The sequence below is a fragment of the Camelus dromedarius genome, chromosome 6, assembly GCF_036321535.1.
Source record: "Camelus dromedarius isolate mCamDro1 chromosome 6, mCamDro1.pat, whole genome shotgun sequence".
NCBI classification, from domain to species: Eukaryota; Metazoa; Chordata; class Mammalia; order Artiodactyla; family Camelidae; genus Camelus; species Camelus dromedarius.
The window spans coordinates 53,686,958-53,709,120 of record NC_087441.1 but is presented as its reverse complement, the minus strand read 5'-3'; the positions used below and the strand labels follow the sequence as shown (position 1 = coordinate 53,709,120).

The 22,163-nt window shown below is 37.2% G+C and overlaps 1 protein-coding gene and 1 long non-coding RNA gene across 5 annotated transcripts in view; one reads left to right on the top strand and one right to left on the bottom strand.

Moving 5' to 3' along the window:
- The window catches only part of MMS22L (MMS22 like, DNA repair protein), a 106,686-nt gene extending 95,750 nt beyond the window's left edge, over positions 1-10,936 (bottom strand). For both annotated transcript variants that reach the window (XM_010983907.3, XM_064486828.1), the window contains exons 1-6: positions 10,803-10,936; positions 10,032-10,207; positions 8,853-8,978; positions 5,833-5,882; positions 1,095-1,182; positions 822-999 (exon numbers count right to left, since the gene is read on the bottom strand). In XM_010983907.3, coding sequence (XP_010982209.2) covers positions 822-999; positions 1,095-1,182; positions 5,833-5,882; positions 8,853-8,978; positions 10,032-10,192 — 603 coding nt within the window. In that variant the 5' untranslated portion in view covers positions 10,193-10,207; positions 10,803-10,936. The remainder of the gene's footprint in view (positions 1-821; positions 1,000-1,094; positions 1,183-5,832; positions 5,883-8,852; positions 8,979-10,031; positions 10,208-10,802) is intronic.
- Positions 10,937-11,007: 71 nt separating this feature from the next.
- The window catches only part of LOC105092251 (uncharacterized), an 855,833-nt gene continuing 844,677 nt past the window's right edge, over positions 11,008-22,163 (top strand). For all 3 annotated transcript variants that reach the window (XR_010381298.1, XR_004138212.2, XR_010381299.1), the window contains exon 1: positions 11,008-11,142. This is a non-coding gene — a long non-coding RNA (uncharacterized LOC105092251). The remainder of the gene's footprint in view (positions 11,143-22,163) is intronic.

Below are 22,163 nucleotides of genomic sequence, written 5' to 3'. Positions count from 1 at the left end.
AAATCATTGTTAAACTTCAGAGAAATATATAAACATTTGATTGTAGCTTATTTGGGCAAAAACCCATTCCTAAAAACTGAATGTTCTTCAAATTGGTAAAGTCAAATAGAATGGTAAAGATGAGAGTTTAGGGGATCCCATGGGGAATTATAAATTGCCATTCACATAAACTCACATTTATCTATGGAGAATTGGTTAATTACATCCACAGACTGGGTCATGCTAACAATACAAATTTTTTAAAAACCAAACTTCATAGAGATTGATTATCACAGGCAGAAAAATAAAGGACATAGTCAAAACAATCCTAATCATATTCCAAAAAAAGATCTCAAAAGTCAGAATAGACATAAAGATGTGGTTTTGAAAGCGTAACTTTAAAGGTGATCTTGAATCTTACTACAGTATTAACTAGGATTTGTCCAAAACTTTATCAATAGGAAAGATAATATAAATTTTAGAAAATAAAGGTATTTTATTTGCTTTGCAACTTTTAAATATTTGCAGTTATAAAATGGAATGAAAAAAAGCTATCATTGATTCAGTGTAAACAGTGTGCTAAGCACTTTATGCATTTTAATTTACTTAATTCTCCCAGTAACTCAAGGAGGCTATACCAATTATACAGATGGAAAGACTAAAGCAAGAGGTGTTACTTGCCCAATGACACAAAATTAATAAAAGGAGGAGCCAGAATTTCAACTCAGGTAGCCTGGTCCATGAACTACACTGTTGACTAATTTCCTTCATTCTTAAATGGATATTCCTTACGAGAAGGAAAAAACCCTGATAATTTAAAAATTGAACGAAACAAGTCAAACCTTAGTATGATTTTGATTTACAAACGCTCCTGTGTTTATAGTGGGAAGTTCTGATAGGTGTCCTATATACAAGAGTAATCCATGAAGCTCATCAATCAACACGGAGGGAAGTTGTGCCTCCAAAGCCTTGTAGGGATGAACAGGAACATGAGTTTCAGCATTGTGTACTTTCAGGGACCTAAAAAATGATTAGATACAATAAGCAACCAGAGTCTGGATAAATATGCACCCAGGAATTCATGCATTAATCATAATATTCACCTGATATCCTACCTGAAGATGAAGACTTTAACATAATGAAGAAATCTTATACACTGCTGTCTAATATTGTCTGCTTTGCAATGTAGGGTTGATATCTTCCCTAAAACCAAAAGAGATGATAATCATTGCTTAAATAATCAGTGGGCAGTGACAAAAAAATTCTATAAGCCCATATAAGCAGCAATTCTCTATCTTTTTTTCCCCACTGATTGCTACATGGTTCTTAGCATGCCCACAAAAACTACTCTTATTAAGGTTACCAGTGAAACTCATGTGGTCCAATCTAAGGGACACGACCTGTCCTCAATTAACCTGCCCTTGTAGCAGCATTCGCTCACCTGCCTTCATGGATGCCACGTGCTGTCAGTCTTCTTTCTTCCTCATGTGTCCTTTCTCTTGCCTTTCCATTACTGGCCCCTCCTCCTCAGTTCTACTACTAATAATGGGGCTCCTAGGGCTCAGCTCGAGTATCCCTCTGTACTTCTCTTCCTACATGTATGATCTCATCAGTTCCTTTATTTATAAATGAAACAACTCCAAAGGTTAACCTACATTCCAAGCCTCTCCTTTATACTCCAGACCTTGCAAGTCAAACTGCCTGATATCTATCCTCGGATTACTCAGACAGTGCAGACGTCTTCCAAAACCAGTTCATGCTGCCCATGTTTTCTCCACTCATCACATGGTGTCAACAGTTGCCTATATGTCATTCTTGACTTTCTTTCCTTCAAACTCTTATCTAATCCATCAGATTCCCATTAACTTTATGACCAAAATACACTTTCAACCAATCCATTTTCCCTATGATCTTCTGAATTACTGCAACAGGATTCTTACCAGGTCTTCTCACATCCTCCTTTGCCCCTCTATAATCTAAGTACAAAATCTGCTTTAAATGTTTATCAATTCCTGTAACTCCTAAACCAAAACGCATGAAAGGCCATCTACTGTATTTAGAATGAAGTCAAAACTCCTTATAATGACTTATAAGGCCCTGAATGACTTATTCCTACCTATCTCTCAACCTCAACCCATGCTATCCTTCCCTCACATCAACAGTTACACCAGCAAAAATTATCAGGTGGTTACTATGTATAAAACACGGATAACCACTATAGGGATAATGAGTCAACCAGAAAACAAAGGCAAAGAAAACATGATGAGAATTATAAGCAACAAACTATCATCTATATGAAACATAAAGCAAAACTTATTTCTAAATTTGTGCTCAAATGAGCAAACATGGACACTATTTTGGCAAAACCAACAGGAGCCCAAATGTAAAGATATTGCACAATTATCTACATATCAAACATATACAAAACAGTGCAGTATACTTTTAACAGCTTAATTACATTTCCCTTATAAAAGTCAAATGATCCCACAGTGACAATTCTTAGCCCATAAAGTCAGTACTCTTAAGAACAACTGCTGCATCCAGCAAAGATGGAATTAAAAGAATCAGTTTTAACTATCTCCCATCTTAAACTAGATAACCAAAAACAAAACAAGCCAACAAACAACAACAAAAAAAATCAAACCAAAAACATAAAACAGTTCTCAGGCACTAGACAAAGGCAATGCAAGACTGTTATCCTAGAGAGAAGGTAAGTCCTAAGAGTGCATCAGGTCTCCATCTAGAGACAGTTTCTAGGCTGCAGCACAGGGTTAGAGAATTCAAACAGAGCCCAAGTCACTCAGTTGAGGAGAAATGAGATCAGAGTTTAGGGCAGTCTAAATTTGGAGGGCAAAAGTACCAAAGAAGAAAAAAAGCTACACAAAAAAAGAGCCCTGGAGGGTACAGAGGGTCCCTTTTGAGTCTTTAGCTAAGGACTGATCTGTAGCCTAGAGAAAAACACCAGAAAACGACCCCCCCCCCAAAAAAAAGGAAAAAGAAAACGATTCCCTGCAAAGCTTATTCAAGCCAGGGAACGGTTCAAGTTCCCATTAGCAAGAATGAAAGAAAAAAAAAAAGTAATACTCCAAAAATAATCCTCAAAAGCCTTACTACAGGTAAATTAATGTTACACTAAAGGCTACTTTTTAGACGTCCTAAGAAAATTTACAAGCCTCAAGAAGATCCAATGAATTACAAGTACTCAGCAGTTAGCAAGAACAAAATTCAACACCAGTATTAGTAATACAAGAAAATTCAGAGAGCAGCAATGTAAAATCTACAATGCCCATCACACAATAGAAAAATTACTAGATGTTCAAAGAAGCAGAAAAACATATCACAGAACTAGGAGGAAAATCAATCAATACAAAAAGGCCCAGAAATGACAGTGATGAAAGCCTCTGGAGTCAACAAAGTTAAAAACAGCGGTTACATACTGAATCACTTTGCTGTGCACCTAAAACTAACATTGTAAATCGACTACACTTCAATAAAACATAAAATTAAAAAAAAGTAGTTATACATATATTCAAGATAGATTTTAAAAAGCGTAAGAACAGAAACAGAAGATTAAAAAAAATCCAAATGCAATGTCTAGAGACAAAAAAAACCCCACAAGATCTGAAAAAGGGGTACCATCAACAACTATATTTAAGAACAGGTATCAATAAAAAAGTAACATTATATTATGTATGTTATTCTGCCTCAACAGGAAGACAATCCGAGGAGTATAATCAACAGGAGAACAAGAACCATATGTACTTCAGTAAGGGATCCTACACAAGAGCTTTCGGTGGGGGGGCGGGGGGGAGGGTTGGGCTGAAGGCCAAGGCTAACCACCTGAGTTTATTAACAAAGCCCCGACACAGCTGCACGGCAAGAGTAAGCTGACTTTGGGATAATCTTTAATACTGCTAACCTGCCCAACAAATCTGTCACTGAAAGTTTTTTTTTAAGCCACAAAACCAACCAAAATGTCAAGTAACCATTTCAACAAATAGTCCACTGCAGTGATTTGAGGTCGGTAAGTGCTTTTCAAGGAATAATCTTACATAACAAATACCTTCCATGAACCCAATTTAATTATCTATATAGTAAAGGTATTTTTGCTGTTCCCACTACAACCTTGTAAAGGCGCCCCAGGGGTTCCAAATAAAATTCTTACTCTGGTGTGGTTTTACAAAGACAGCTATGATTTCATACCTTCTAAAAATTCATCACTCTCATATGCACTCTGTTCCAACCATACATAATTACTACTTACTCCCTGCTCCCTGAACTTTTTATGTTTTTACGTACTCAATGTCTTTGTCTATACAGCTGTTTCTACTTGGAACTTTTCCTACCCCACAAAACTCCAAAATCTTTTGCCTAGCTAATTCCTCCTCATCCTTGAAGAGCCAGATCTGGCATCACTCAGAGATGGGCACATAAACAGATGAAGCCCTTGGCTCCCTCAGCAGCTTGTACATGCCTCTATTACTACACTTTTCCATTTACCAAGCTGAACTATGTCTGCTTGTTTCTCTCTCCTACTCAACTAACTGCAAACTCCTCAGCAGGATATTTTTCCTCTTTCATTCGTCACCACCTTACACACTACCTGGCATGAAGCAGGAACTCATGTGAGAATGAAACAGTAATATTCAACATTTACCAAGCACAAACTGAGAAAACAAAAGAAATAAAATAGCCCTGACAGCTAACAGCTAACAATTAGGCCATGATGTTCCCCACTGAAATTAAACAGTTGTTATACAGTATCAAAAATAACCACACAAGGTCACTCCATGATTATGGTGAAGCAAGAAAAAAACAAAACCTCTCTGTAATCATGCCTGACACAGAAACAAGGCACTACACAACCACACAAAAACAAACAAAATGCAAAAACAGAATATCCCCTTCTTTCAGCTAATATGACTCTTGCTTCTTTACTAAATAGAACCCTCCCACACCTCCCTGTTTGTCCCACCTTCCCAGTATGAATTACACACTCAGTCATTAAATTGCCTCTGCTTATTAACAGCATGAAATCCAGAATAAAGCCCTAGCACCCTTAAACTCTACCCAAAATCAGCCTGCACGGGCCCATATCCTGTCACAAGCCCCTCCCTACTTCCTCTTACTGAGAAGCCTCAACTGTCCCTCAGGATGTCTGTTTCTCCCTTGCTTTCTGAGCTACTAAGCCCTTTGACCAAAGGTTTGTTCCAGGTGATCTGTGGTTGCTAGGCATCACTAATAACAGACACAAGGGCTAAGCACCTAACACGCATTATCCTCATAAGAACTCAATGAAGTGGGAACTATTACCCGGTGTGAGATCCACAATTAGCTAAGATTGGAACCTAGGCTAATCAGTCATGATTCTAAATACTATACCAAAATTGATAGAAAGGAGAAGCTATCCTGCACTAAAATGCACTGCCCTTCAATTCTCTTCACTATCTTAACTATACCAATTCCCTCCAAAATCGATAGTCCACTAAATGCCAAAAACAAACAAAAAATGAAAGCAGAAAAGAGCAAGAAAACAGCAGGAGGTCTGGCACTTTCTGTTTCTAAGTTCTCCATCCCACTCCCCATCCCCAAAGCAAGTTACTACTTCACTAAAGAGAAGTTTAGCCTTAAGTTGATTTTACTTACAGATTTGGAAAAGTACTATAATTCTCATCTACAACAAAATTTAAGTGTCATACTTTTTCTGAACACTAAATACACTGTATCCTGAACTTCCAAACTAACACTTGCTCCATATTATAATGATATTCCAATGACAAGCCATAGACCCACGTGCAATTTAATGTAATGGAGAACTATTCCTTTTTACCATTAAACATACTTAGAACTTACCAAAATCACAGTTGGCCTGTAATAAGGTTTCCAAGTTGTATAGCTGTTGCCTAATTTAAAAATATATGGTGAGAATTAGTTTTAGAACAGTTTAAAAGATGTAACAATTACATGGATAGTGTTTCCAAACCTATTACACAGCTTCAATGCCTCTCATTTGTGAAAAATGTTTAATAATACATCATGAATGTTTATTAGTGTCAGCCTCAGGTAGTGAGGACTTTGAGAGAAGATAAAACACGCCTTTGTCTGACAGCCCAAAAATATCTACTAAAAGCTGTATTTATCTCAAAAATTATATAAAATATCATAGATTTCACTATCAAGATACTATTTGTATCTTCAATAAGTTTAAAATAGTTACATAAAACACCCTAAGTTAACAGTTATATAATGAAATGTTAAACTATATCAATTAGACAATAGGAGTTCTGAAAAGGAAGGGTAAAGTAGACTAGAGTTATCAGGGAAAGTTTTATGATGTTCTCCTTTTAATTTCTCAGAATCATCTTCTCTTGCCATTCTCCCTAGTTACCTTTCAACTCCTTAAAGACTGACTCATATTCATAACCTGTGTCCTGAATAAGACAACTCATTCAGTAATGTTCAGGATTACAGAGAACCACTCACTCAGCCTGTTTTCCCAATAAAACCCATATTATAGCACAGGTCCCATGGGATGAGGGTAAGAGGAGAAATCCCTCCAACTTTCCATTTTCATTTAAATGTACCATGTATACATTCTTTACTAAAAGTTGTGTAAGTTTCAAGTATACAGCATTATAATTCGACATCTGTGTAAACTACAACATAATTACAAGTCTAATTACCATCCATCACCATACACTTGACTCCTTCACCGTTTTTACCCACCTCCTAAACCCCTTCCTCTCTGGCAACCATTAATCTGCACTCTGTTTTATTTTGTTTGTTCATTTGCATTATTTAGTTTCCATGTAAATCATACAGTATTTTTCTTTGTCTGGCTTATGTCACTAAGTATATTACCCTCACAGTCCATCCATGTTGTTGTAAATGACAGGATTTCATTTTTTAAGGCTGAGTAGTATTCCATTGTGTGTACACACACCAAATTTCTTTATCCCTTCATCCATCGAAGGACACAGGTTTTTTCCATATCCTGACTATTGTAAATAATGCTGCAATGAACAGAGGGGTGAATATATCTTTTCAAATTAGTGTTTTTATGTCCTTTGAATAAATACCCAGAAGTGGAACAGCTGGGTATGGTAGTTCTATTCTTAGTTTTTTGAGGAATCTCCATATTGTTTTCCATAGTGGCTACACCAATTTACATTCCCAACAAGAGTGCAGAAGGGTTTCTTTTCTCCACATCTTCTCCAACATTTGTTGTCTTTTTGACAACAACCATCCTAATAGGTGGGAGGTGGTATCTCACTGTAGTTTTGATTTGCATTCCTTTAATAATTAGTCATGTCGAACATCTTTTCATGTGCCTCTTGGCCATCTGCAAGTCTTCCTTGCAAAAACATCTCTTCAGACCCCCTGCCCATTTTTTAATCGGATTTTTGTTGTTGTTGTTGAGCTGTATGAATTCTTCATACATTCTGGATAGCAACCCCTTACGTAGTAACCAAATATATGATTTTCAAATATCTTCTCCATCCAGTAGGTTGCCTTTTCATTGTGATGATGGTTTCTTCTGCTGCAAGAAGCTTTTTAGTTTGATGTAGTCCCACTTATTTTTGCTTGTTTCCCTTGCCTTTGGAGTCAGAGCCACAAAAACTTGGCTAAGACTGATGTCAATGAGGTTACTGCCTATAGTTTCTTCTAGAAGTTATATGGTTTCAGGTCTTATATTCAAATCTTTAATCTATTTTCAGTTAATTTTTGTGTATGCTATAAGATGGTGGTCTAGTTTCATTCTTTTACATGTAGCTGCCAGTTTTACCAACACCATTTATTAAAGAGATTGTGCTTTCTCCATTTTATGTTCTTTGCTCCTTTGCTGTAAATTAATTGTCCATATATCTGTGGGTTTATTTCTGGGCTCTCAATTCTATTCCATTCATCTATGTGTTTGTGTGACAATAACATACTATTTTATTTATTATACCTTTGTAATATAGTTTGAAATCAGAAAGTGTGATGTCTCCAGCTTTGTTCTTCTTTTGCAAGATTGTTTTGGCTATTTTGGATCTTTTGTGGTTCCATATAAATTTTAGAACTATCATGTATACATTCTTAATGGATTCAGGGATAAAAATTAATTTGCCTTTGATAAACAATTCCATTTCAAAATCTAAAATCTGAATTAGGACTGGATTTTAAATAATAATGAAAAATTATCCCAATCTCATTAATTGTGATAAGATAATGTTTATGTTAAAAAAAGTTCATATTTTTAAGAAATGTATATTGAAGCATTTAAGGGTGAGATGACATGATGCCTGGAATTTGCTTAAAAACATGTAAGCCAAAAAAAAAAAAGGCCAAAAATAGAGGGAAAGGGAGAGATGAAGGAAATGTAATAAAACCTTGATGTTTATTGTAACTGAGGGGCATTATCACACTATTCTCTCTATATTTGTGTACATTTGAAAATTTTCATTAAAATTTTAAAAATATTGTCCAAGTTAATTAATCACATTTCTATTACACAGTAAAAAAATAGATTTGGGAAGTCTGAGTTCATTCTCTAAAGATTATTGAAAAACTATGGCTATTAAGTAATAAAAGTATTTTATTTTTCTTCCAAAATTATGGTATAGTTCAAAGCCTTAAATATTTGTCTTCAATGCATGATGTCAAATACAGAAGGATAAAAATTCTGAAAATCACTAAAAAACAACTCATCAAAATCATTACTCCATCAAACATTGTTGCTTAACTGTTGTTACTGATAAGATAACCAAGTGAGCAACAAGCACAATCCTACAGGTGCTTTAGCAATACTGGTATTAGAAACCACCTAGCAATGTGACTTAAAACTGAATAGCATTTACACTCAATGGTAATTTAAAAAACCCAAAACATACCTGAATAGATGAAAAAGAACTCTAGATGAATCCACTAATGCTGTTTCAGTAACCCACTGAACGCCAAATATTTCCACTGTGTCCTCTTCAAAATTAGTTGGTAAAGGATCAAGATTCAAAATTAGTCTGAAATGAAAACTCTGATTTAATCTCATAAAAACTATGCTAAATTCCATACTATAGCACGTCTTTTTTTGACATTATATGAATCCATATTACACATGACATGTTAACAATGTTATAAAATCATGAAATGTCTGATACCTTATACTATTGTAGTTAGACTATATTAAGAATTCAATCTTACATTGGGATTAAAAAGTATAACTAAATAGCACTATAACTTGGGGGGAAAAACTGAAAAGGAGTCTAGGGAACATACTTTCATCTGTCTTCAATAGTGGTCTTCAGATGTAAAATTGCACCCTTGAAGGGGACATTTAATTTTTAGAATAGTTGAAAGTTATTCTGAGCCAATGTCTAAAGAAGGACATAATCACGTTCAGTAACTTTTTTTTAAGGTCTCAAAGAAAGTACAACTATAAAAATCAACAAAAATGATTTCCTTTCTGACTGAAATTGCCTCAGCAGGTATTGCCAAGATATTTCAATAATAGGAATTTTACTGCATTATGTGTATACGCCTGTTCAAGACAAGAGCGTTGAAGAATAACGTTGCTGTGAACTTATGGGAGTATTTATCAGAAAAGTGAAAAAAAAAAAAAAAAGGAAGTCTATAAGACTTCTATATGCATAAATATGCAAAATTAGAAGGCACTGGGGCAACAAAAAAGGTTTATGTCTTACTTAAGAATTACTGAGAAGCTTCAGAATATTAGTTCATGTTTTGGAATATTAGCTCATTTCAAAAAGCCCAGGTGGCTCAGAATTCACTTTATGTAAAAGGTAAAATAGTGCCCAGCTCCCTACCCTAAACGTGAGGCAGCAGTGAGGTAAGAAAACATCAGGTAACGAGGAATACCTTCCAAAAATCTTTTAGGTATGCTCTAAGCAGGAAACCAACAGAATAGCTTGTAACCGTGTGATATAGTAAGCCAATTTAAATACATTGCTTGATGAACATCAAAGTTTAATTGATTGAAATCATAAATAACATTCCTAAACAGACTGGTAACAAATCTGAATAGGTTAGAGCAAAGTTTTCGATTTTTTACCTACCGCTTAAGGGCTCCGCTGGAAAGGTAGGACTCCCCAGAAAAATGTTTTCCTCCTCTGTGGTCAAAATCACAAGAAAAGCAAGGGGGTTTGCACCACTCTGTCTCCAGCTCCAGCTCCAAGCTGTCGGTCAGGAATGTCGACGCAGAGGCACAGTTATCCATTGTTTACTTCATGTCCTGAAATGTTTGGGGTTCGTTATGATTATCATTAAGGGCTCCAAATAAGTTGTAATGAGATTCCTGGAGGTGGGGCGGGCCGAGAAATTGGAAGTGACCTCAAGAAAGTTCCCCAAACGCCCCCCCCCACACACACACAAAGGAAAAACCCGAGACGCCAAATCTTCAACAACTCTCCCCACTACCGACTTCCCGAGATCAAGGCCGTCAGAACTTAGAGCGAATGCACCCCCGACTGGCTGTAGCAGGAACTTAAAATCCCCTTTAGTCGGACACCGCAGCCCAGGACAGGGTGGAGAGGAAAGAAATGTTTTCAGGACAGATCCAACTTCAACTCCTGAGCCCGCCTCGACCTGCGGCCTCCACTACGTTACTAAACCGCTCTCAGCCAGCTTCCGGGCACTGTCGGGAACTGTAAGCTCCCTTGCAGACTCCGGTAGGGGATCAGAAGGGACCGGCGCAAAACCCTACTCCACCCCGCCGCGGGGCAAGTCCCGCCAGATCCTCACAAGGCAGCGATAGGAACGCCGACCACAGGGCGAGTGGAGCCGGCGTCCTGCGCACCCGGGCGTCCCAGGTTAGCTGCATGTCGTACCTGCTCACACTTTCAGTCCCCGAGATCCGCCCCGGAGATTCCGACCGCAGCCTGCGACTCGGTGGGGTCTAAATCCCACACAGGTGAAATTCCCGCCAAGGCGCGCTCGCGCTCAGGAAGGGCGGGGCTAAGGCGCAGCCCGCCCCCGGAGGTCCTCTCGCGAGGTCTCCGCGGGAACCACCGGCGCTGTGCAAGTTCTCGCGAGAGTCTGTCAGCTGCGCGTTCGCTCGGAAGAGCGACAAGCTTCTTTTTTTTTTTTTTTTTTTTTTTTTTTGTAGTTTTAATTGGTACTTTGGGCCTGAAGGCGGGGGCCTCACTGAGAAAGGAAACTGAGCCTGAGGTGAGCAAGGCTTAGGGATACCGGGGTTGTCCTCAGGCCGGGCTTGAGAAAAGAGCTCTGCCTCAGCGAGTCCGAAGCGAGCGTCTCAGGCTGCGCCACCCCCTCTTCCGCGCTAGTCCCGGCAGCTCTTTTGTTGAGGTTGAGGATGCCTGTTCATGGACTGTGGGCAAGGCAGGTGCAAAAAGGAGGCTTTTCTAACGTATGGAAACACTGAGTAGGTCAGATGGTACTTGTTTTCGGTATAAAAACTGTTCCTCTCCCCTCTTTTTTTTCCTCTGCAACATACCTGGACAGTTTTAAGTCGCTTAAACTTCGGCGCTTTTGTAAAGCGTCCATGCAGGGTATTTTTATCTTTTTAAAGTGTTTTTTAACATCTACTCTTCAGAAGACTTTTCAGTCTGAGTCGGAGATAGCACATTTCAGCTTATGACTGTATTCAGTTTCAAGAAAAAACATTAGAATTTCCATTTAAATGTCTTGCTATAATTTGAGTATTCCCCATTGCCCATCCTCCACAATACAGTTTCCTGGGTTTAATTCCTAAATAGTGAACTGTCAGCACTTTTCTCTGTTCAAACCAATACCATATAGTTTCTGATAAATGGAATGAGGTGGGAAAAAACTGTATTTCAACTGCGACCTAGGGCCGCTGTGTTGTATGCTGTCTGTTACGCTCAGCTGTTGTACTGTGAGACCTGATGCTTTGTTGGGGTTCACTACGTCTCATTAATGGTCCATGTGGCGTCTCTAGCATTACACATAGTGTCATCTACAACAATTTCTAGGAAATAGTGCCTAGGTATGAGAATGTTGGGCCGTGACACTGAGTTTAGGAGAACTAAGTCAACAGATAGTCGTTGTTCCTTCTTCCTCTACTCAAAACATCCAAATAGGTCCCCTTTTCTTTTTTCAAGCACCTGATGTTGAGTGATCAATTTTGTTGAACCAATGAGTGGAATGGAAGAACTAAATGACTTCTCTGTAAATAATTTAAGCTAGTAGTATAACACTTTTTATATCAGCGGCACCCAGAACTAATGAGAGTCATTGTTACCGTTAAGCCTAAATGGTAAGGGAAAAGGGATTACCAGGGCCCAGGGAGACTTACTGCTGTAGGAGACAACCACCTACCCGATAGCCACTTATGGTGCCTTCATGGAAGAGCGTAGACACTGCCAACCTGAACCCATCAGGGAGAAGCTGGAAGGATTAAGTGCAGGCCGACTTCATTTTATTGTGTTTTGCTTTGTTGTGCTTCCCAGATACTGTGTATTTTACAAATTGAAGGTTTGTGGCAACCCTGCGCCCAAGAAGTCTATAGACGCCATATTTCCTACAGTGTTTGCTCACTTCATGTCTGTGTCACATTTTGGTAATTACCACAATATTTCAAGCTTTTCATTTATTATAGTGATCTATAACCAGTGATCTTTGATGTTACTCTTGTAATTGTTTTAGGGTGCTACGAACTGGACTCATGTAAGACAGTGAACTTAATTGTTGAAATGACAAAAAGGGTTTAGAATATTACGTAAACTTAGTTGATAAAGCAGTGACAGGGTTTGAGAGGATTGACTTCAATTTTGAAAGATTTCCTGTGGGTACAAGGCTATCAAACAGCATCACATGCTACAAAGGAATCATTCATGAAAGAGTCACTCGCTATGGCAAACTTCATTGTCTTATTTTAAGAAATTGACACGGCCGCCCCAAACTTCAGAAACCACCACCCGGATCAGTCAGCAGCCATCAACAATGAGGAAAGACCCTCTACCAGCAAATGATCATGACTTGCTGAAGGCTTAGATGATGGTTAGCATTTTTTAGCAATAAACTATTTTTTAATTAAGGTATGTACCTTTTTTAGACCTAGTGCTACTGTACATTTAACAGATTACAGTATAGTGTAAACATAACTTTTATTTGCACTGAGAAACCAGAAAATTTGTGTCTCACTTTATTATAATATTTGCTTTACTATGGTGGTCTGGAACAAACCCACAATATCTCTGAGGTAACCTATACCCAAACCTCTTTCCCTCCACAGTCCAATGTCTAACTGGTGTCTTTCATTGCTAAAACCAACCTAAAAGCAGAGGGCAAAGATGTAACCTCTAAAGTTCAGGCTCATTGGGTATCATTCAGGCTGAAGAAAGATAGCGAATCTGACAGAAATGGAGACAATTTTATCAAGAAGCACAATAGTAAGTGTATATATGTATCACATAACAGACCTTCAATTTACATAAAGAACAAAATACTATCACTTATGGAAGAAATATTCAAGTCAATAATTATGGAGACCTCAGCACTCCTCTTTCTGTGATTGGTGGACTAAGTAGACAGAAAATTTGTATAGATAAGAAGACTTGAACAGCATTACCAACCAACTTGATGTAATTGACATTTATAGGTGATTCAATCTAGCAATATCAGAATAAACTCAACAAGTGCACATGGAACATTCACTAAGACCATATTTTGAGCCATAAAATAAATTTTATCAACTTTTAAGGATTGAAATAATAAAAATTAGAATATATTTTAGAAAAATAGAAATAGATAAATTCCTTGAAAGATACCAACTACTAAAGCTTACGAAAGGAGAAAAATATAACTCAACTATCTCTATATTCATCTTAATAATTTTAATCCTTAGTTTAAAAACTCTCTCTCACACACACATCACACACTTCTTCCAAGAAAACTCCAGGACCAGATGGTTTTACTATTGAATTCTCCCAAACATTTAAGGAAGGAATAATACAAATTCTATACTAACTCTTAAAGAAATTAGAAGAGGATGGAATACTTCAAAACTCATTTAATTAGGCCAGTATTACACTGATTTAAAAAAATGACAAGGACAAGAATAGGAAAGTACAATATCATGCACAAAGAGGCAGAAATTTTGCCAAGTAAAATCTAGCAGTACATAAAAAAGATGACATATGCTAAAAAAAAAATCAGGTTCATCTTGGGAATGCAAGTTTGGTTAAGATTTCAAAACACAATTAGGGTACTTCATTATATCAAAAGACTGTAAAAAGAAAAATCACTGTCATCTCAATATGAAAATAAAAGTCACTTGAAAAATTCGACATCCAGTCACAATAAAAATTTTCAGAAAAGTAGGAATAGAAGAAAGTTTCCCTAAACTGATAAATGGCAACCGTGAGAAACCTACTGTTAATATTATGAAAATGAATGCGTTCTTCCTAAGATTGAGGACTAGACAAGGATGTCTGTTTTCTCTGCTTCAATGTAACATTGTGCTGGAGGTAACTAACCAATGCAGCAAAGTATGAGAAAGAAAGAAAAGTCACACAGATTGGAAATGAGGTAGGAAAACTAGTCATCATTCTCAGGTGACATAAATAGTCATTTATGTAGAAAATCCTTAAAATGTACAAGAACAACTACTAGAACTAATAATGAATTCAGCAAGGTGGCACAAGTTTCAATGTTACTATACAAAATGAATTGTATTTTTATAAACAAGCAGTGAACATTTAGACATTGAATATTAGAGAACAATACCATTTTAATGGCATCAAACGTACATAGAGATAAATTTAACAAAATATGCACCAGATTTTGTATGCTGAGGAGTAAGAAATATTTCTGAGAGAAGTTCAAGTATACCCAATTAAATAGACATAGAAGATATAGATGTTCTTCCAACATCTGTCTACAAATTCAGTTGAATGCTAATCAAAATCTCAGTGGTCTTTTCGTTATAGAAATTCACTTATGCTTTCAAAAATAGATATGGAAATGAAAAGCATCTAGAAACAATTTTGAATAAGAATAGTAGTGGAAAATTCACAGTACTTGATTTCAGGACTTACTATAAAGCTACAATAATCAAAACTATGTGGTATTGGTCTAAGGACACATAGTCGATGGAACAGAATAGAATCCAAGAATAGACCCCTATAGATATGGTCAGTTGATTTTGGGGAAAGATAATTCAATGGTGAAAAGACAATTTTCAACAAATGGTGGTAAAACTATTGGATATGATACACTAAACGATGAAGTTTGATCTTTACTTTGTACTGTTTACAACATTTAACTCAATGTGGATCATAGTTCTAAATCTAAAAGCTAAAATAAAAATTTAGATATTCAGAGGGCTAGTAAACAGGAAAATGGCAGCAAAGAAAGGCAAGAAGTAAAGCCATTTCTCTGGAGAAAACTCAACTGTGTACAGTATGGTGTGGTATCTGTCACAAAAGCCAAGAGATTTTCATAAAAGAATGGGAAATCTATATCAAATGCTGCTGATAAATGGAATTCTAAGAGAAAACAAATTAACCATTGAATTTGGCAAGGTCATTACTGATGTTGATGAAAGCCATTTTAGTTGAGTAGTGGTTGGGGAAAATGTTAGACTGGAGTGAGTTGGATAGAAAATGGGAGGTGAGTCAGCAAATATAGAAGCTTTACCCAGGAATTTAATTTAAAATAGAACAGAAAATTAGGGCAAGAGGGAGATGTGGGGATCAGGAGATGAGGTTTTAAAGATAGGCAGTATTAGAACATGTGTGTGAGGTTATAGCAATCAAGTATAAAGGGAAAAGTTGATGATGCTGAAGAGGAAGGGAATGATTGCAGGACTGCGGGCATTAAGACAAGGGGGAATTGTATTCACCACGCAGATGACATATTGACCTCTAATAGGATCAAGGACAATTTTTCATTAACAGGAGTAATGCGAGATATACAGCTAAAGATGGCTGAAGTTGATGAAATGGGTAGTTGAAAGTTGAAGTAGCTTTTGTTCTATTGAACTCATTTATATATCACACTGAAGTTATATGTGTATGATTACAAGGAGATTATACACCAAAAAGTTACTAGTTAAAATTTGGAAGGTGGAAATGAAGGCACACTTTAGGGGCAAAAAAACTCTATACATGTTTTTATTGTTTGAATATTAGAAATGACCAAACCAACCTAAGGTGGAAAGAAGAATAATCCTGATTTTTAGTTGGTGTCAGATTCCACAGACTGCAGATTATTTACACCTGATTTCTAGTGGCAGTGGAAACTTTGGGTGGTTATCTGTTCAGTTCACCATGACCTTCATTCCTTAAGAATCTTTTTGCCCCTATCCTTCCCCCTACACATTCTAGAAAGTCATCCTTTTGGCAACCATGTGTATGGTAAAAGACTGCCTCTCTGGTCAGCCAAAGGATTGTCTCTAAAGGATTTGTAATGGGAACTGAAAAGGGCTAGCTTATTCTGTCCTGGGCTCTTGATCTGCGGTGATTCTGATTCAGGAGCTGTGGGACAACCACCTTCCACCACATACAGAAATAATTAGAGATAGCCAGATAACAGAGAGAAGAGAAAAAAGCCTAGAAGAGTACAAATCAAAGACCCTGTGGCCAAAGAAAGGGAAGAGAATTAAACATAATGAGAATGAGGCTGGGAATAAGCAAAAAATAAACTGAGAGAAGAGCTGAGTTGTTTTTAAAGGCTTTTAAATTTCCTAGTTCTGATAACTTTTGTGACCTATCGATGCTCTTACCCTTTTATTCAAGAATACAATTATGTATCATTATAATTATCTCATTTTCCTTAAACTATCATAATTAATACACTAGATTTCTCTCTCTAAATAGAAAAGTGGCATCACAGGAAAACTGTGGCTTAGTCATTTTGAAAAGATTTACTTATCAGCTTGAAAAGAAAGAGATGGCTGAGACTGTGCATATGTGAAACAGCTCTAGGAAGGCATAATTCAGTGTGCTAACACCAGGGCCAGATCTTATCTTTAATGGGTAGAATGACTGGAGTGAGGTTGGGTAGGAATGGGAGCATGTGGGCTGATTAGGAAAAAACTTTCAAAAAATTCTGGAATTAATAATTGGCCCAGAAAAAAATTACATACATTCATTAGTTCAACAAATATTTTTTGAGCAACTACTAAAAGCCAAGTATTGTTATAAGTGCTGGAGATAGAGCATAAGGCCTTACTGCTGAAGTTCTAATGGGGGCCAGGGTGGGCAATAACAAATAAAAATATGGATGAATGCTATTAAAAACATAAAGCAAAGGCAGGGTTTAGAGAATGCCTGGGCAGGTATGCTGTTTTATATAGGGAGGCCTAACTCATAAAGTGACATTTAAAGCTGAGATCTGACTGAAGTGAGGGAGCAATCCAGGTTGATCTCTGGGAGCATATTCTCATGTGTTTGAGCAAGAGCAAGATTTCCCATGAAAAGTAAGAAAGGAAAGTGGTAAATGCTTGAGTCTTGGAGCGGATGTGAAGTGGGGAGGACCAAGTCCTGGCCATAAGGACTCTGGCTCTTACTCTGAGTGCTGTGGGAAACCATTGGAGTGTTTGAGCAGAGGAATAAAACAACTCAAGTCTTAACAGATCACTTCAACTGCAATGGGGAGAATAAACTATTTGGGCAAGTCTAGGAACAGGGAGACCAACAGTATACTCTTAGAATGCTCCAGGTGAGAGAATTTAGTAACTCAGACTGACATAGAAGTGGTGAGATATAACTGAGATACGCTTGAAGGTGGTGCTGGCAGGATGGGCTGATGTGACTGTTGTGAGTTGTGTAAGAGAAGAGTTTCCATTTTTGTTTGATTAAGTTTTGGCTTAAAAAACTAGGTGACTAAAGATGTCATTGATGAAATGAGGAGTCACAAAGAAGATGCCTATCTGTAACTAACAAATGCCACTTGGAAGATACCAGGCACTATTGGAAGACGTGCTTTAAACATATTAGCTCATTTAAGCAACTCTGGGAGATAAAGTAATAATATTGTACCCATGTTGCAGTTGAGGAAACTGAGGCACGGAGAAGCTATGTATCCTCTGCCTAACTATGACAAAGGAAATTTAGTATCTGAATTTAGAGAGCCTTGCTCCAGAATCTGTTCTGGAATCTATCCAAATGAATACATTCAGCAAGCAGTTGGATACAAAGTTGGCTTCAGTTCAGAGTGGGGGTCAGATCTAGGTAGAATTATACATTTAAGAGCTGGCATATTGATGGTATTTGAAGCCATTAATTTAGTTGAGATAATTTAGGGAAAGAGTATAGATGAGGAAGATAATAAGTTCAAGGGCTAAGCTCTTGGGCATTTCATCATTTAGAACTCAGGGATGAGAGGAAGCTCCATTAAAGAACACAGAGGAGTAGAATAGCTACTGGAATGGGAGAAAAACCAGGAGAGCGTAGTATCTCCGAAACCAAGCTTAGAAAATGTTTCAAGGAGGATGGTCAGCTCTGCCAAATACTGCTGGTAGCTTGAAAAAATGAAGTCTGAGAATAGACTACCAATAGATTTGGCAAAATGAAGGTCATTGGTGTCTAAGCATCTTCAGGGGAATGATGAGGAGAGATGCTCTAGGGAGTGGATCAAGAGGGGGCAAGAGGAGGGGAAATGGAGATCACAACTTGGACAACCTTTGAGGATTTTTTTTAAAATAAAGGGGAGCAAAACTAAATTCTCTTTTTCTTCTCTCCCCTTGTCTCCCCTCTCATTCCTCCATACTGTGACAGCCCATCATTACCAAAATGGTGAGTGCCAGAGAAATTGTGTTCGGGGCCTTACAAATCAGAATTCTCAGAAAGATACTCGACCAACAGCCAATTGTACACCTATTTTTGTCTCTGCCTTTTTCTGGTTCATGGGCCAGTTATCTATCAAGCACCTGACCTTACTAACCCAGGTGACCCCCTCAACCTCAACCCCTTCATAGCCTCCTCAAACTCCCAAACTGGCCCAGGTATGTGTTTTATAATTATAGCATCCTGCACTTAGTTTTATGAAACTTACAGCAGTTTCAATGATTATTTTATTTATGCTTATCTTCTCTGTTAGACTGTGCCAAGAGAATAGACTCTGGAGTCTGAATGCCCAGATTCAAATCCTATTCACATACACTAGTTGGGTGACCTTAGGCAAGTAACTTAGCTATTCTGAGGCACTATTTCCTCATCTGTAAAATTGGGGTTAAAGTAGCTTCCATCTCATGTAATTCTGTGATGCTAATACTACATGTAAAGGTAACTGGCACTCAATAAATTTTAAAATCATTGTAATTATATTTAAGTGGAAAATATGTGTTTTAAAATATACACCTAAAAAAACCCCATAACTAATTTCTTTCTTTCCACATAAACTATTCCGTCTTTTCATCCCAGCTTGACCTTCCTGTTTCAGATACTAAGCACATTTCTTCGTTTCTTCCTTCCTTCCTTCCTTCCTTCCTTCCTTCCTTCCTTCCTTCCTTCCCTCCTTCCTTCCCTCCTTTCTTTCTTTTTTAATACCTGATTGCAAAACCCATTATCTTGAAATTACCAACTGATACGTTTTTGTTTTTGTTTTAATGGAAATGGTCTAAAATGTTAGAAGAAATCTCACCATTATTTTCTTTCCACAACATAGAAGCAACTTTCTCATTGTTCTGGAATGTCTACTGAGTTAAGAGGCACTGACTGATCTACTGCGTCACAACAAGCCACCTCTAAATTTGTTAATGTCTTAACCAAATGATTAATTATGGTTTATTATAGTTTTATGGGTAAATTGGGATCATCTGAGTAGTTATTGTTTGGTTTCTCTCATACTGTTTCAGGCAAATAGATGCTGGGGCTATAGCCATCTGTAGGCTTGAATGTACTGGATGTCAAATGTGGTTTCTTAACTCACATTTATTGATTCTGTCAGCTAGACTGGGCAGAACAGCCTGGGATGACTGGACCCCCCCCCCCCAATCTCTCTCTGTCTCTCATTGATTCTTCCTGTCTCCTCCCTCTATAAGCTCCCCCATTTGGTGGCTTGGGGTTTCCAATAGAATGGAGATCTCAGTGTATTCAGACTTCTTACCCAGTGGCTATCTTTCCCAGAACAGGCAATGCAAGAGACTTAGGTGAAAACTACAAGACTTCTTAGGGCCTTGTCTCAGAGGTCACACAGTGTCACTTTTGCTGCACTCTGTTAGTCAAAAGCAAGTCATACGGCCAGCCCAGATTCAGGTGGAGGGGAACACACAAAAGTATGAATTCTGAGAGGCATGGTTCACTGGGGGTCATCTTTGAGGACAAGCTACCACCTATAAACATCAGCCTATAAACATACTCAACAAAATCACAAAGTGCCTTTCTCTCAGAGGCTTATAGTATAGTATAGGGCAAGATTTCTTCACTTTGGCCCATCTGGCTTTTTAATAAATTAAATACATTTTATTTTTTAGAACAGTTTTAGATTTACAGAAACATTGCAAAGATAGTAAGTACAGAGTTCTGTATACCTACACCTACTTTCCCCAATTATTAACATTTTACATTAAGGTGGTATATTTATTACAATTAATACACCCATCAATTGATACATTACTAGTAACTAAATTCCATACTCTATGCAGACTTCTTTAATTTTTACCTAAAGTTCTTTTTCTGTTCAAGGATCCCATCCAGGATACCACCATACATTTATTTGCATATATATATTTATTGAAATACAGTCAGTTTCTGGTGTGCAGCATAGTGCTTCAGTCATACATGTGCAAACATATATTTGTTTTCATATTCTTTTTCACCATAAATTAACTACAAGATATCCAGTATAGTTCCCTGTGCTATACAGTATGAACTTATTGTTTATCTATTTTATATATATATTAGTATCTGTAAATCTCAAACTCCCAATTTATCTCTTCCCATTCCCTTTCCCCCCGGTAACCATAAGTTTGTTTTCTATATTTGTGAATCTGTTTCTGTTTTGTAAATAAGTTCATTTGTCTTTCTTTTTTTTTTTTTTTTTTTAGATTCTACATATAAATGATATCATATGGAATTTTTCTTTCTCTTTCTGGCTTCCTTCACTTGACCCATCCATGTTGCTGCAAATGGCATTATTTTATTATCTTCATGGCTGAATAGTATTCTATTGTATAAATACCACAGCTTCTTTATCCAATCATCTGTCGATGGACATTTAGATTGTTTCCATGTCGTGGCTATTGTAAATAGTGCTGCTATGTACATTGTGGTGCATGCATCTTTTTGAATTGAGGTTCCCTCTGGATATATGCCCAGGAGTAGGATTGCTGGATCATATGGTAAGTCTATTTTTAATCTTTTGAGGAATCTCCATACTGTTTTACTTAATGGCTGCACCAAACTACATTCCCACCAACAGTGTAGGAGGGTTCCCTTTTCTCCACACCCTCTCCAGCATTTATCATTTGTGAACTTTTGAATGATGGCCATTTTGGCTGGTGTGAGGTGATACCTCATTGTAGTTTTGATTTGCATTTCTCTGATAATTAGTGATATTGAGCATTTTTTCATGTGCCTATTGGTCATTTGTATGTCTTCATTGGAGAATTGCTTGTTTAGATCTTCTGCCCATTTTTGGATTGGGTTGTTTTTATTTTTTTTTATTATTAAGTTGTATGAGCTGCTTATATATTCTGGAAATTAAGTTCTTGTCATCCTCATCTTTTGCAAATATTGTCTCCCATTCTGTAGGTTGTCTTTTTGTTTTGCTTATGGTTTCCTTTGTTGTGCAAAAGCTTACAAATTTAATTAGGTCCCATTTGTTTATTTTTGCTTTGATTTCTATTGCCTGGATAGATGGCCCTAGGAGAACATTGCTGAGATTTATGTCATGTAATGTTTTGCCTATGTTTTCTTTTAAGAGGTTTATAGTGTCTTGTTTTATATTTAAGTCTTTAAGCCATTTTCAGTTTATTTTTGTATATGGTATAGGGGAGTATTTTAACTTCATTGATTTACATGCAGCTGTCCAGTTTTCACACCACCATTTGTTGAAGAGACTGTCTTTACTCCTTTGTATGTTCTTGCCTCCTTTGTCAAAGATTAATTGACCAAAACTTTGTGGGTTTATTTCTGGGCTCTCTGTTCTGGTCCATTGGTCCATATGTCTATTTTTGCACCAATACCATGCTATTTTGATTACTGTAGCTCTGTAGTATTGTCTGAAGTCTAGGAGGGTTATTCCTCCAGCTTCATTCTTTT